Below are 13,111 nucleotides of genomic sequence, written 5' to 3'. Positions count from 1 at the left end.
TCCACCGGGAATGAGAGGAGTAAGGTAAGTCGATGGGAGAGTGTCTCCCTTAGACCCAGCGCGGTGTAGACACCGCAGTAAGTCGACCTAAGCTAGGTTGACTCCAGCTACGTTATTTACGTAGCGGGAGTTGCGTAACTTCGGTTGACTTACCGCGATAGTGTAGACATAGCCTAAGTAATACACCAGATCACATTAGCAGAGCTTGAAGATCTCAGGCGGCTACCTCTGGAAATGGTATAGAGCAGGGGCGGACAAACTACGGCCCATGGGCCGGATCCGGCCCATCAGGGCTTTGGATCTGGCCCACGGGATTTCCAGCCCCGCGCTGCTCCCAGAAGCGGCCAGCACCACGTCCCTGGGGGTGGGCGGGGGGCAGAGGGCTCCGTGCACTGCCCTTGCCTGCAGGCACCGCCCCCCCCAGCTCAAATTGGCCGGGAACAGGAAACGGTGGCCAATGGGAGGTTCAGAGGAGGTACTCGCAGGCGAGGGTAGAGCGCGGAGCCCTCTGCCCCCCACCCACCCCCAGGGACGTGGTGCTGGCTGCTTCTGGGAGCAGCGCGGGACCAGGGCAGGCAGGGAGCCAGCCCTAGCCCCGTTGCGTGCCACTGCCACCCCAGAGCCGCTCCAGGTAAGTGGAGCCAGGCTGGAACTGCACCCCAAACCTCTCCTGCACCCTACACCCCAACCCCCTGCCATGAACCCCCTGCCACACCCCACTCCCCAGTGCTCACTTTATATTATTTTTTATTACAAATATTTGCACTGTAAAAATGATAAAGAAAAGAAATAGTGATTTTTCAATTCTCCTCATACAAGTACTGTAGTGCAATCTCTCTACTGTGAAAGTACAACTTACACATGTAGATTATTTTTTTGTTACATAACTGCATTCAAAAATAAAACAATGTAAATCTTTAGAGCAGTGATCTCCAACCTTTTTATGCCCAAGATCACTTTTTGAATTTAAGGGCAACCCAGGATCTACCCCACCCCTTCCCTGAGGCCCCCCCCTTCCCCAAAGCCCCGCCCCACTCACTCCATCCCCCCCATCCTCACTCACTTTCACCGGGCTGGGGTAGGGGGTTGGGGTTCAGGAGGGATTCGGAGTGTGGGAGGGGGCTCTGGGCTGAACCTGGGCCAGGGGTTTGGAGTGCATGAGTGAGTGAGGGGTGCAAGCTCTGAAAGGTAGTTTGGGTGCAGGAGGGGGCTCCGAGCTGGGGCAGAGTGTTGGGGTGTGGGAGGGGGTTTGGGGTGCTGGCCCTGGGAGGGGGATCAGGGCTCGGGATTGGGGTGCAGCCTCCCGCCGGGCAGCACTTACCTCCGGCGGCTCCCAGTTGGCGGTGCAGCATGGCCAGGGCCGCCCAAGTGGGGCAATTTGCCCCAGGGCCCCAGGCCCCACAGGGCCCCCCACGAGAATGTCGGAGGCTCCCCCCCCCCACCTCCCCCGGCGCCTTAGCGTGCCGCATCCAGGAGCAGCCCTGGACAGCGCTGCAGCGGCATGGCCTGAGCTCCTCCCGCTCAGAGCTGCGTGGTAAGGGGGCAGGGCTCCAAGCTCTGGGCCGAGCAGCGGGAGCTCAGGTCCCGTGGAGCCACACCGCTGCAGCGCTGTCCAGGGCCACGGTGCGCTGAGGCTCTGGGAGAGGGGGGATGCGGGAGTAAGCAGATCCCACCGACCCCCCCCCCCACAGTGGGAGTACCCAGATCCCCCCGACCCCACCCCCGCCACAGCCCTGACCCCCAGCTCCAAGCCCAGCCCCTCTGAGCCGGGCAACCCCCCGACCCCCTCCCCACAGTCCTGACCCCTCAGCTCTGAGCCCAGCCCCTCTGAGCCGGGCACCCCCCCCAACCCCATTCCCCCCCACAGTCCTGACCCCCCAGCTCCGAGCCCAGCCCCTCTGAGCCGGGCACCCCCCCCGACCCCATCCCCCCCCACAGCCCTGACCCCCAGCTCTGAGCCCAGCCCCTCTGAGCTGGACACCCCCCTGATGCCCCCCCACAGCTCCGAGCCCAGCCCCTCTGAGCCGGGCACCCCCCGACCCAGAGCCCAGCTCCCCACCCAGCCCTGGGCAACAGCAGCGCCACCCCCAGACAGCGACAGCCCATTGGCACCAACCATCACCATCACCCAGCGACAGCCCATTATGTAACTGCAAATGTATACATACCATTAAAGTATTTAATGTTTTTAAATAATGTATTTCGTATATTTTCAAATTATTAAAAATTAATTTTTGAACGTATTTCACTGGTTATTTTTTACATTTCCAAATACGTTACTATAGTATTGCAACTTTTTTTTATGGAAGGGGCCCCCAAAATTTCTTTGCAGGCCCCCTTAATCCTCTGGGCGGCCCTAAGCATGGCTTCCACTAAGGCAGACTCCCTGCCTATCTCGGCCCCACGCCACTCCCGGAAGGGGCCAACGCTCCCCTGCAGCCCCTGGGAGGAGGCGGGGGGTCCACGTGGCTCTATGCACTGCCCCTCTCTGCAAGTACCACCCCCGCAGCTCCCATTGGCCACAGCTCCCCATTCCCAGCCAATGGGAGCTGTGGGGGTGGTGCTTGCAGGCAGGAGCAGCACGCAGAGGGAGACCCCTGCCCCCCACCCTCTGGGGCTGCGCTGATTGCTTCCGGGAGTGGCATGGGGCCGGGGCAGGCAGGGAGCAAGCCTGCCTTAGCGGCAGCCCCACTGCACCACCGGATCGACTGGGAGATCCTCTAGGATCGACCAGTCGAACGCGATTGACCAGTTGGTAACCACTTCTTTAGAGCCTACAAGTCCACTCAGTCCTACTTCTTGTTCAGCCAGTCGCTAAGAGAAATAAGTTTGTTTACATTTATGGGAGATAATGCTGTCCGCTTCTTATTTACAGTGTCACCTGAAAGTGAGAACAGGCATTCGCATGGCACTTTTCTAGCTGACACTGGAAGGTATTTACATGCCAGATATGCTAACCATTTGCATGACCCTTCATGCTTCAGCCACCATTCCAGAGGACATGCTTCCATGCTGGCAACACTCATTAAAAAAATAATGCGTTCATTAAATTTATGACTGAACTCCTTGGGGGAGAATTATATGTTTCCTGCTATTTTACCCATATTCTGCATTGTATTTCATGTTATAGCAGTCTTGGATGATGACCCAGCACATGTTGTTCGTTTTAACAAAATTTTCACTGCAGATTTGACAAAATGCAAAGAAGGTACCAGTGTGAAATTTCTAAAGATAGCTACAGCACTCGACCCAAGGTTTAAGAATCCGAAGTGCCTTCCAAAATCTGAGATGGACAAGGTGTGGAGCATGCTTTCAGAAGTCTTAAAAGTGCAACACTCTGATGCCGAAACTACAGAACCCGAACCACCAAAAAAGAAAATCAACCTTCTGCTGGTGGCATCTGATTAAGATGATGAAAATGAACATGCGTCGGTCCGCACTGCGTTGGATGATTATCTAGCAGAACCCGTCATCAGCATGGACGCATGTCCTCTGGAATGGTGGTTGAAGCATGAAGGGTTATATACATCTTTAGTGCATCTGGCATGTAAATATCATGCGACGCCAGCTACAACAGTACCATGTGAACGCCTGGTCTCACTTTCAGATGACATTGTAAACAAGAAATGGGCAGCATTATCTCCTGCAAATGTATACAAACTTGTTTGTCTGGGCGATTGGCTGTACATGAAGGAGGACTGAGTGGACTTTCTAGCTCTAAAGTTTTACATTGTTTTATTTTTGAATACAGTTTATTTTTGTATATAAATTCTACATTTGTAAATTCAACTTTCATGATAAAGAGATTGCACTACAGTACTTGTATTAGGTGAATTGAAAAATACGATTTCCTTTGTTTTTTACAATGCAAATATTTGAAATCAAAAATAAATATAAAGTGAGCACTGTACACTTTGTATTCTGTGTTGTAATTGAAATAAAAATATTTGAAAATGTAGAAAACATCCAAAAATATTTAAATAAATGGTTTTCTATTATTGCTTAACAGCGTGATTAATTGCGTGATTAATCATGATAAATTTTTTAATCACTTGACAGCCCTAATTTATATATGGGTAAATTTTGAAATAAAAAGTCATTTGAAACGAAAAATTGACACTTTTTATACCAAAAATGTCAAAATGGTGTTGCAAAAAATTTTGGTTTTGTCAAAACAGGATTTTCTAATAGAATGCTGTTTTGACTAAGTTTTTATTACCAGCTCTAATATCTATATCTACTGATAGATGGATGGTGGCTGGATAGGAAGGTGCTGGACCTTCTTGTAAAATTTTAAAAATAATCTTTTTAACCTTAACTTCACCAAAAAAAAAAAAAAGTATCTAAAATGGCTGTTGATCTCTTCCCAAAATTAACTTTAAAAAACCATTTTACAACCCTTCATATAAGTAAAAGAGGGGAAAAACACAAATCTGTGTTAAATCTCTAGTATACTCACTTTCAGTCCAATGCGATTCAGAGTTAGCTTTTTGATTAAGATCAAATGTAGTACCGGTGTAGTATCATTTGATAAATTGGAGGACTAATATTACTACTACTGCTGCGGGGTTCAGTGACCTAAGAGATATTTCCATCTCTAACTATTATTATGATCCTATGAACAGTGAACTTCTAATCCCTTGAAAATCAAAGTTCTCAATTAAGATGATAGCTGATTCTTATGTATAGCAATATTAAGTGTAACATCAGTTTATTGCTTAAATAGCCTTTAAATTTAGCATATTACCACCCTAAGTTTCCAGCAAGAAGCCCTCTGGTACTAGATTTCTCTGGGAACATGTATTACTGTATAAGGTTGGTTACCTTTTAAATTATCAAAGGAAAGAAATCAGCTGCTTCCTTAAAGTAGAGCCAATGAGCCCTTTTAGAAATAGCCAATTATGAGAAAATTGACTTTCCACCTAATGATAATCTAGACATTTATATCCTCATCTGGAAAGCATTTACAACAACTTGTGAATAAATATCAGTGTTGATCATCTCAGTCAAACATATGACAAGGGAAGGACAAGCTCAAAGAATTATTCACTTTTGTTTTAACTTTCTCGGGATTTTTCCTTGTCTTTTCTGTATTTCTATTTAATTCTCTCTTCCCACCTGGATGCATTATTACACACACTTTAATGGAGCACACAAGCCATGAATCATACACACCTGCAATGATCCATCAAAGTAGCATTTAAATATCCCACATAGTAGTTGAATGTAACAATCTATATGGAAAAATCAATAAAATATAGATTCCAAAACACTAACGCCAATGTCCCCTTCTTACACTTATGTTTTCAGGAACTGGTAGCCATCCTCTATTCTAGTCATTTGCTTAGAAGAAACTCTATTTCTTCCCGCTCCTCCTAATCACCATTGTTATTGTTTTAGCACAGTTAAAGTAAGGTTAGAAAAATTCAGAGTTGTTCACATTGAAAAAAATAGTATTTCTGTATTCCTTGTAGTTACCTCTACAAAGGAGAGCCCCATTTAGGCTGGGAAAATGAGGTTCATAAGATTTTTCTGTTAATCACAGTGCACTTTTTACTAAGGAGTGCACTACTACTTACTTTATTCACTATATCCTTCATAAAATCTTGGCTTTCTTTCCAAGATGATCTAGGAGAATTATCACCACAGTACTGTAGAATCTTACTGAACATTAGTCATATTTTGGTGTGTGTTAGAAGCCAATATTACTGTTAAACTTTCCAAAATATGTCTTGCTTAAGGATGTAGTTCACAACATTCAATCAACTGGGGAATCCACAATCAACAACCTAACAAAAATCTAGCATGGACCACACACGAGCTACAGTAGATTTTAGCTTTCATCTACAGCAAAACTACATCAGTTATCCCAAAGCCAAACTTTCTATGTTTTTCTTTTAACTGTCTTAAACTTTATGTACATTGGGCTTGATTCACCCAGGGGATGCTGTGAGTTTAAACCTCGCTGCACCAGTGAAAGTAGTAGTGCCCTGGGGACACTGTGATCCTCTCCAGGGACCCTGCCTTGGGAGGGTAGCTTTAATTTGTGGTTGGAATATCATGTGAGGCCCACTGGTGAAGTTGCCTTGGGGACATGTTGAATCAATGTTGTTATAATGTGTGTGCATCTGTGTGTTTTTGGGATGCTACACTAGTTACAGGTAGGACACATTAATCAAATAGTAGTATCCCTCATCAGCTTTTCTATTATCTGCCCCACTTTGTGCCAATTTCCTCTGGCTTCCCCAACACCTCCTGCTCTGCTGTTCTTCTGCAAGACATGGGATAGGGATTTGTCAAAGTCAATGAGCACTTTATTACAGGGAGAGTGCTCAGTAATGAACAATTCAGCAATTTAATGAGATTCTGTAGATCTGTCTCCAGCCTGTCCATCAAGTTTCACTTCTATAAAGCACCCTGACACTAATCCTCTGGCATACCCAATCTTCACCCTGGGCTGAATATTAGATTCTTCCATGGTATATTGCATTACCACTATAACCTTAGCAAAAATGATGAACTTAACTACACTTGAGGCAATATAGCTGGTCTGATTTGATTTTCCTCTATTGGGTTGACTATGAGGGAATTATTTATTTACTAAGATAAAGCAAAAAACAGTTTCTTATTGCCTGCTGAATGCCTAAATTGGTAAATATTTATGTGTGTCTTTTAATTCATTCTGGAGAAGCAGAAATAAAATATATATTTTTCTGCCTGCAGCAGAAAACTAGTTTAAAACATTCTACATAACAGCATTAGTAACCTTTAGAGAGGCAATTATGATAATACTTAAATGGACAGTGTAGAGTTTGTTGTCACTCAAAAAGAAGCACATTATCACTGCTGTACATAGCAGTATCTGCAATGTGACCTGCAACACTGGCATAGATTATCATATTTGCTACATGGAGTGTCCACCCTACTGTCACGGAGGCCATTAAGAAAATCTTTTCCAGATTTGTCCCACAGGGCAAGGCCAGTGTCACAGTACCAGAGACCTAAGAACTTCCACTTACTAGACTGGAAATGGCAAACGTGGGGAGAACGCATGCCATACCACACTGACCAGAGCCAGCATGCTATTTAATGCAGCTTGGCTTTCTGCAGCATCTCTCTTATCCAAGATATCTCAAAGCACTTTACGAAGCACTTTCATCTTGCAGTGAACTGATAATGAAAGCAAATGGGCCAGTCAGCAATACCCCCACAACCTCACTCATCAAAACTGCTTTACAGAGCAAGGGAATGAGGGCTAGGACTCCAGAGTATCCCCTCCTCCTTTCTAAAAGAGTACACCACCAGAGGATCTCTCAAAGATGGGTAGGCGGGAGTCCAAGTTTATATTTCAATTTTAATGGAAATAGCAGCTTTGGAAAAGACTGCATATTCTACCCTCAAAATCTGAGAAATAAATCTGTGCGGTAGCCACTAGAATAAAGGATTAAACTTTATCTCCACTCTGCCTTGGTAGTTTGAAGAACTTTGTTCTTACATAGCACTGCTCATCTGAAGATCTCAAAACACCTTAAAAAGTAAGGTAAGTATCATACCCCCCATTTCACAGATGGGGAAACCAAGGCACAGAGCGATGAAGTGACTTACCCAACATCACCCAGCAGATATGTACCTTATTAAGAGACCCATGAATAACATTCAGGTCTTCTGATTGCTCGTCCTGTCCATTAGCCCGAAGGTGCCTCCCTTTTTATAAGATAAACAGTATTCTCCAAAACAGTTATATTTAACAATTTTTTCCTACCTTGCCCCGTCTTTCTCCCATATTGCATGATAGCAAATAAGAAACAAACAGCAGTGTTCCTGTAATGAATATTACAGATGTTTACTTCCATTATATTCTGGAGCTCCACAGATTTACAGTGGGATTGTTTCACAGATTTTTTTTTTTTTTTTTTTTGGTAGCAAAACATATGATAGGTATGTGGCTGAGTGTTTCTTTAGCATTAAAAGCTATTAAATCATATTCGGTATTATGCCACAACGTTGTTATTTCCCCCCCGTTATACTAGGCCACACAAGTCAACCATCAAAAAGACTTCTTCCAAATTAACTAATTGTATTAGAACAGAGCAGATCCTGTATTACTACCAAAATCAAGTTTTCCCCCTATTGTTTCCCTGAGCCTTTAATCATTTTAGTGTCTCCAGCACAACAGTTTTCCCTGGTTTTAAACAGTGTCACACATTACACTAACTGATTTCCTTACCTGCCAGATTTGCTCTTCGCTAAGGGAAGTGAGTCGGTCGCTCTTCAGGACCTCTCGAAGGAGACAGTATGGGAGAGTCAGGACTTCCTCCGGGTGACTCTTCAACAGCTCAGAGAGGTGTTTAACTAAGAAGTCAACCACTGCCTTCTCCAGCAAAGTGAGGTTGAAGAGGTCAGCGAGCTTATACAGGTCCAAGTAATTAAAGCTATTTAATTCCTGGGTGAGTAAAGCAAAACAAAAAATGTGTCTCAGAAAAAAAGGCAAAAGAGAAATGGGGGAAAATGTGACTTCAGATTGAGGATCATGATCTGACACGTGTGAAAAAAGCATGAGCAAATACTGCAATTGCATGTGCAAACTGGGCAATTGTGAACAATAGAGGGTATTCGGAAATCATGTGTGTTGAGATTGCCTGATCTATGCATGCATCTGCAGCAACTGTAAGACATGCAGTTGTATGTGGACCAATAAATAAACCAATGTGTTTCATAGTGTATTACAAGAGCTGGCAGAATTTAACAGGTTTTAAAAAAAAATCTTTCCATTAATTAAAAAGCTTTGTTACAGAACAATTGTTTGCTCATTATTTATTGTTAATTTTATCTACCTTGAAAAGAGAACTGCATGCACTTTCATAAATAAGATTTCTAGTTTCACTGAGGACTTCTGTTTTCTATGCTGAAATTATGTTTCAAGTTACAGATATATCATCAGTGAATTAAAACAGATTTCCCTTCACCTCCTGCACCAACAGTATCCTGATTTGCCGCTTTTTCCTCTAGAAGCAGGAAAATGAACACTGACAAAAGCTGAGCTAAACCAAAGCAAAAGTACTTTCTACCCAGATATCAACATATCCCACATTTAAAGGCCCACATTTTCAGCCTGGCATATCGCTGCAATTACTACAATCTGAGCAATTTACATCTCATGCTTTTCAAGACCAAGATCATGTCTTCATCTATGTTAGGAGAGCACCTAGTACACTGGGCACTACCACAAACCAAGTAAAAAAAAATCTAGAAAATAAACAACAAAGTAACTAGTCACCTGACTGCTAATATTTGTACCCACAATCAATTGCAGGTACCATTTTGCAGGCACAGTTTGCACCCATAAAAAGGGAGGCGGGACTTTAGAAAATGTAGCCTGAAGTGCAAACATGAGACTGTCTGATAATTAAAGGTAAACAGTAGTGGAACAAAAGTTTTTAAACAACTCAACACTACATCTCAATGTACCGTGAGAATCAGAATATGTGGAATATTACCTTGTGGTAATTAATTTAGATGGAATATATAAGCCAAAGGTCTATAAAGGTCTAACAGAACCCAGTCACTAGCCAACATTAAATAATGTTAAACTGGGCCTTGGGTTTGATCTACAGAGACCTCAGACTGCTTAGAACATGGCAAACACATCATTAAAAATCCTTTGAACCTTTCATTAACTATACAGAAAAGAAGGAAAAACAGTTAAAGCATCTGAAATGTAAAATATTAAACAAGGCAGCTTGGTAGAGTTTTTAGAAGGAAAAACCCCTCATTCCACAGTCTCTTAGAGCGCATTAAAGATGGTAATAACTGTCCTTTTGGGGAAAAGAAAAGAAGCCGTCTGAGATGGGCTAAAGCTGTTGTTTTTCCTGTTGTCATTAAGATCCAAAACTGCCCTTTTGAGGAAAAGAAAATCGTTAGTTGAGATGAACTGGAGCTGCTGTTGCTGTTGTTAAAGTCCAATCCCATTTCATCCAAGGTGCAGTTTGGAATTCAGCTGGAGTTGATATAATGATCCAGATGACATCACCAACCCTCTCTGGCCTGAGCTGGTAAGGACACCCCTCAAGATTAAGCCAAAGAAGGTCTAGGGTCCCAGGAGGTATTGGGGGTGGCAGCCATGACAGTGAAGCTTGGTCCAGTAGCCTCCATCTGTTCTTTCTTTACCCCCAAAATCTCAGTCTTTAAAAAGCCACAAAGGATATGGTGGGTGGAATAACCCATCCCCTCATTATTTTGTCCACCAATTAGGCCCACTATCCAACACACCAATTTTGGTTCATTAACTTCCGGCTCTATATCATCTGTTTTTAACAAGCATAATTTCAACAGTTTTTGGATTATATCAAGATGGACTTTTGGGTTTAGAGTAATCCAGTTTCTCTGTCTGGTTATCTAGCATTATTCCCATCAACATTTGTTATTATAGGTTATTCTGACATGTTATAAATTTACACATTTTTGACAGTTAATCTCTCAATTAGGGTAAATTTGTAAGCACAATTATCATAACACTCCCTCACTCTCCTTCCCATTCCTATTCTTACCCAGCTGAGCAATACGGGAATCAAAACTATACACAGTACCTCTGAATAATAATGGTCCAAATGGTCCTGCCCAGTACACAATGTGGAGGAGAATAAGACAAACTCCTGGAATAAACACCTAAGGACAAGGGAGAGTGAGCAGAGACTTCACCATATCCTTCCCAACTCTGAGAAAGGCCACCTACAAAAACAGTGTGTTGCTGGCTCTTCGTGGGTTTTGGAGAGTGATAGAGTCAGGGAGCAGTTGCTCTACAAGGGTCACTCGCCTCTAAAACCTGTGGATATGCAGACAGAAATCCACATGGGAGTTAATGCTGTCTGATGTAGTATTAACTCCCCCCCCTGAAGCTTCTATTCCACACACAGAAGGACTAATCATGTAAGAGAGACAATGGTAGTACATCTCCTCAATGAGCTATTCTGCCATGGGAAAGAGGAGGCTAGAAAGTAACACAAAGGATCATGCAGACCAGGCAGAGGACCTAGAATCCTGGGATTTGCCCACAGCTCCTTGGGTTAAGCAGTGATTCCTTCATTCTCCGTATGCGTCTGATGAAGTGGGTATTCGCCCACGAAAGCTTATGCTCCAATACATCTGTTAGTCTTAAAGGTGCCACAGGACTCTCTGTTACTTCATTCTCAGTGTGGCCATACACCTCGGCTTCCTAAGGACAGCATAGCAGAAACTCAAGAAGTTATGTTATATAGAGCAGGGTCAGCAAGAACAAATATATATTATTTGAGACATCAGAGTGACAAAGGACCCTAAATAAAATTCATAGAGTTTTATCGGCTTTTCTCTGTTTTTGCTCTTTGTTCCTGTTTTTTTCTCCCCCTCTCCTAATCCCAGGTTTTCTCCTACAATTTACTGCTCTGCTCCCTGCTACCAGACCCCTCATCCTCCCAGTCCTTATGCGAAAATTACAAGAACTCTTGTCAGTTTCACTTTGCTGCTTAGTTAGCACAGGAAGCAGAGCAGAAAAAAGACTAAATTACCTGAATTACACTTGGCTGCTCTGCTGGATGGACTGGCAGAGCCAAATGAAACTGACAAGAGATCTTGTAAATGTCAATTTGCTGCTCTGCTGGCACATGGAGTGGACCAGACGGAAGATGGGAAAGGGAGAAGAGAATCTCCAGAAGGTCCTGGGTGCTACCCATGGGATAAAGTCTGCTTGGTCAGTGAATTCAATGGTTTTCCCATTGATTGTTGGTAGAACTGCTACTCCAGGATAACCAAATTCCTTGTGGGGCTCCCATTGCAACATGCCCCCCCTGCATAACCTCCAGTTTGGGGCTGTGTATTGAAGGCAAATTCTATTTAAGATGCTATATTCTATACAGAATCTCTTCCTTATTTTTTTAAAGAATCAGGAGCTGAGGTTTATGCATATTCACAATAAGCACGCAGGGCCTGATCTAGTCTCAAGAGCCACAGGTTTTCTGGTAGATCGTAGGATGCCCCATAATGAGACAGGTGAGGTGAGGACAAATCCTCCCCCACTACTGTAGACTAGGACAGGAATTCTGCAAGTTGAAACTCCTGGCATTTCTTGTTTCCTACATGAAATGATTTTGCTCGTAATCATGGGGAAACAGGGCAAGGGTTGACAATTTTTTGCACTCCTGATCCCCAAATCAACTCATATACTCATTAAAAATAGACAATGGCATTATAGAAAATCTTTGCATTTTACAGTAAAAAAAATTCTATTAATTAAATATTTGGATTTTTAATGTAATTTAAAAGAAAAATTTAATCTTGATATAAATTTCATTTTGACAGATTTATAGGATGTTATTTGTTTGCTAATTAATAAAGAACTGACAAAAACATTTTAGAAACTACAGTAGTCACCACTGAAAATATCCATATTTGCTAGCAGTTATCACAGTGTGGTATCTCAGGTCTGGCAGCTATTCCCTATTCTAGGCATAGGGAAAGGTTGTGCTTTCTCAGATACCAACTGCTGGCAATTGCTGACCTACTAGGAGTTCTGTTTCCATTTATTTTTTTTAAAATGACCTGTATGTATATAAATATCTTGCAAATATTTAGTCATTCTTGGTTCCCTTTAAAATGTGGAGATGAATAGAAAGAAAAACTTACATTCCAAAGACAGTCATGACAACCCTACGCATTCAGAAATCATAAACCAGTTTCCCAAAATCATGAGTTGTTTTTTTTTTTGTTTAAAACACCAAACATTTGCGGTTGTTTTTATTTGCTTTCTGGTTTTGAGCATGGAGGGTTAACATTTACAAGCTTTTGCCTGCAACCATAAAGGGTTAAAAAAATTACTTTTGCTTTTTAAATGAAAGCTGAGATGCTCAAATAATCAGATGACTTCAGGAGCAGGGGCTTAAAGAAAATGCTAAATAGCACAAAGGTTGTGCTAAAATTGAGATAGTTGGCAACATAACAAAGGGCATGTCTACACTGCAATAAAAGACTGGCTCACAGGACTAAAAATTGCAGAGTAGACATTTGGGTTTGGGCTGGAGCCCAGACTCTGAGGTCTACACTCCTATTTTTTTGCCCCACAGCCTGAGCCCCATGAGTC

The 13,111-nt window shown here is 43.0% G+C and overlaps 1 protein-coding gene across 8 annotated transcripts in view; it reads right to left on the bottom strand.

Annotated features, from left to right (window-relative positions):
• KLHL32 (kelch like family member 32) overlaps nucleotides 1-13,111 on the bottom strand; it is a 134,333-nt gene that overhangs the window by 40,375 nt on the left and 80,847 nt on the right. For 6 of the 8 annotated variants that reach the window (XM_065401320.1, XM_065401321.1, XM_065401327.1 and 3 more), the window contains one exon: nucleotides 8,228-8,443. The exons of the other annotated variants lie outside the window; for them this stretch is intronic. In XM_065401320.1, coding sequence (XP_065257392.1) covers nucleotides 8,228-8,443 — 216 coding nt within the window. The remainder of the gene's footprint in view (nucleotides 1-8,227; nucleotides 8,444-13,111) is intronic. 8 annotated transcript variants of the gene reach the window in all.

Source organism: Emys orbicularis, chromosome 3 (assembly GCF_028017835.1).
Source record: "Emys orbicularis isolate rEmyOrb1 chromosome 3, rEmyOrb1.hap1, whole genome shotgun sequence".
In the NCBI taxonomy this organism is placed as follows: Eukaryota; Metazoa; Chordata; order Testudines; family Emydidae; genus Emys; species Emys orbicularis.
Note: the sequence above shows the minus strand (reverse complement) of the source record. Positions and strands in the feature narration are given on the sequence as shown.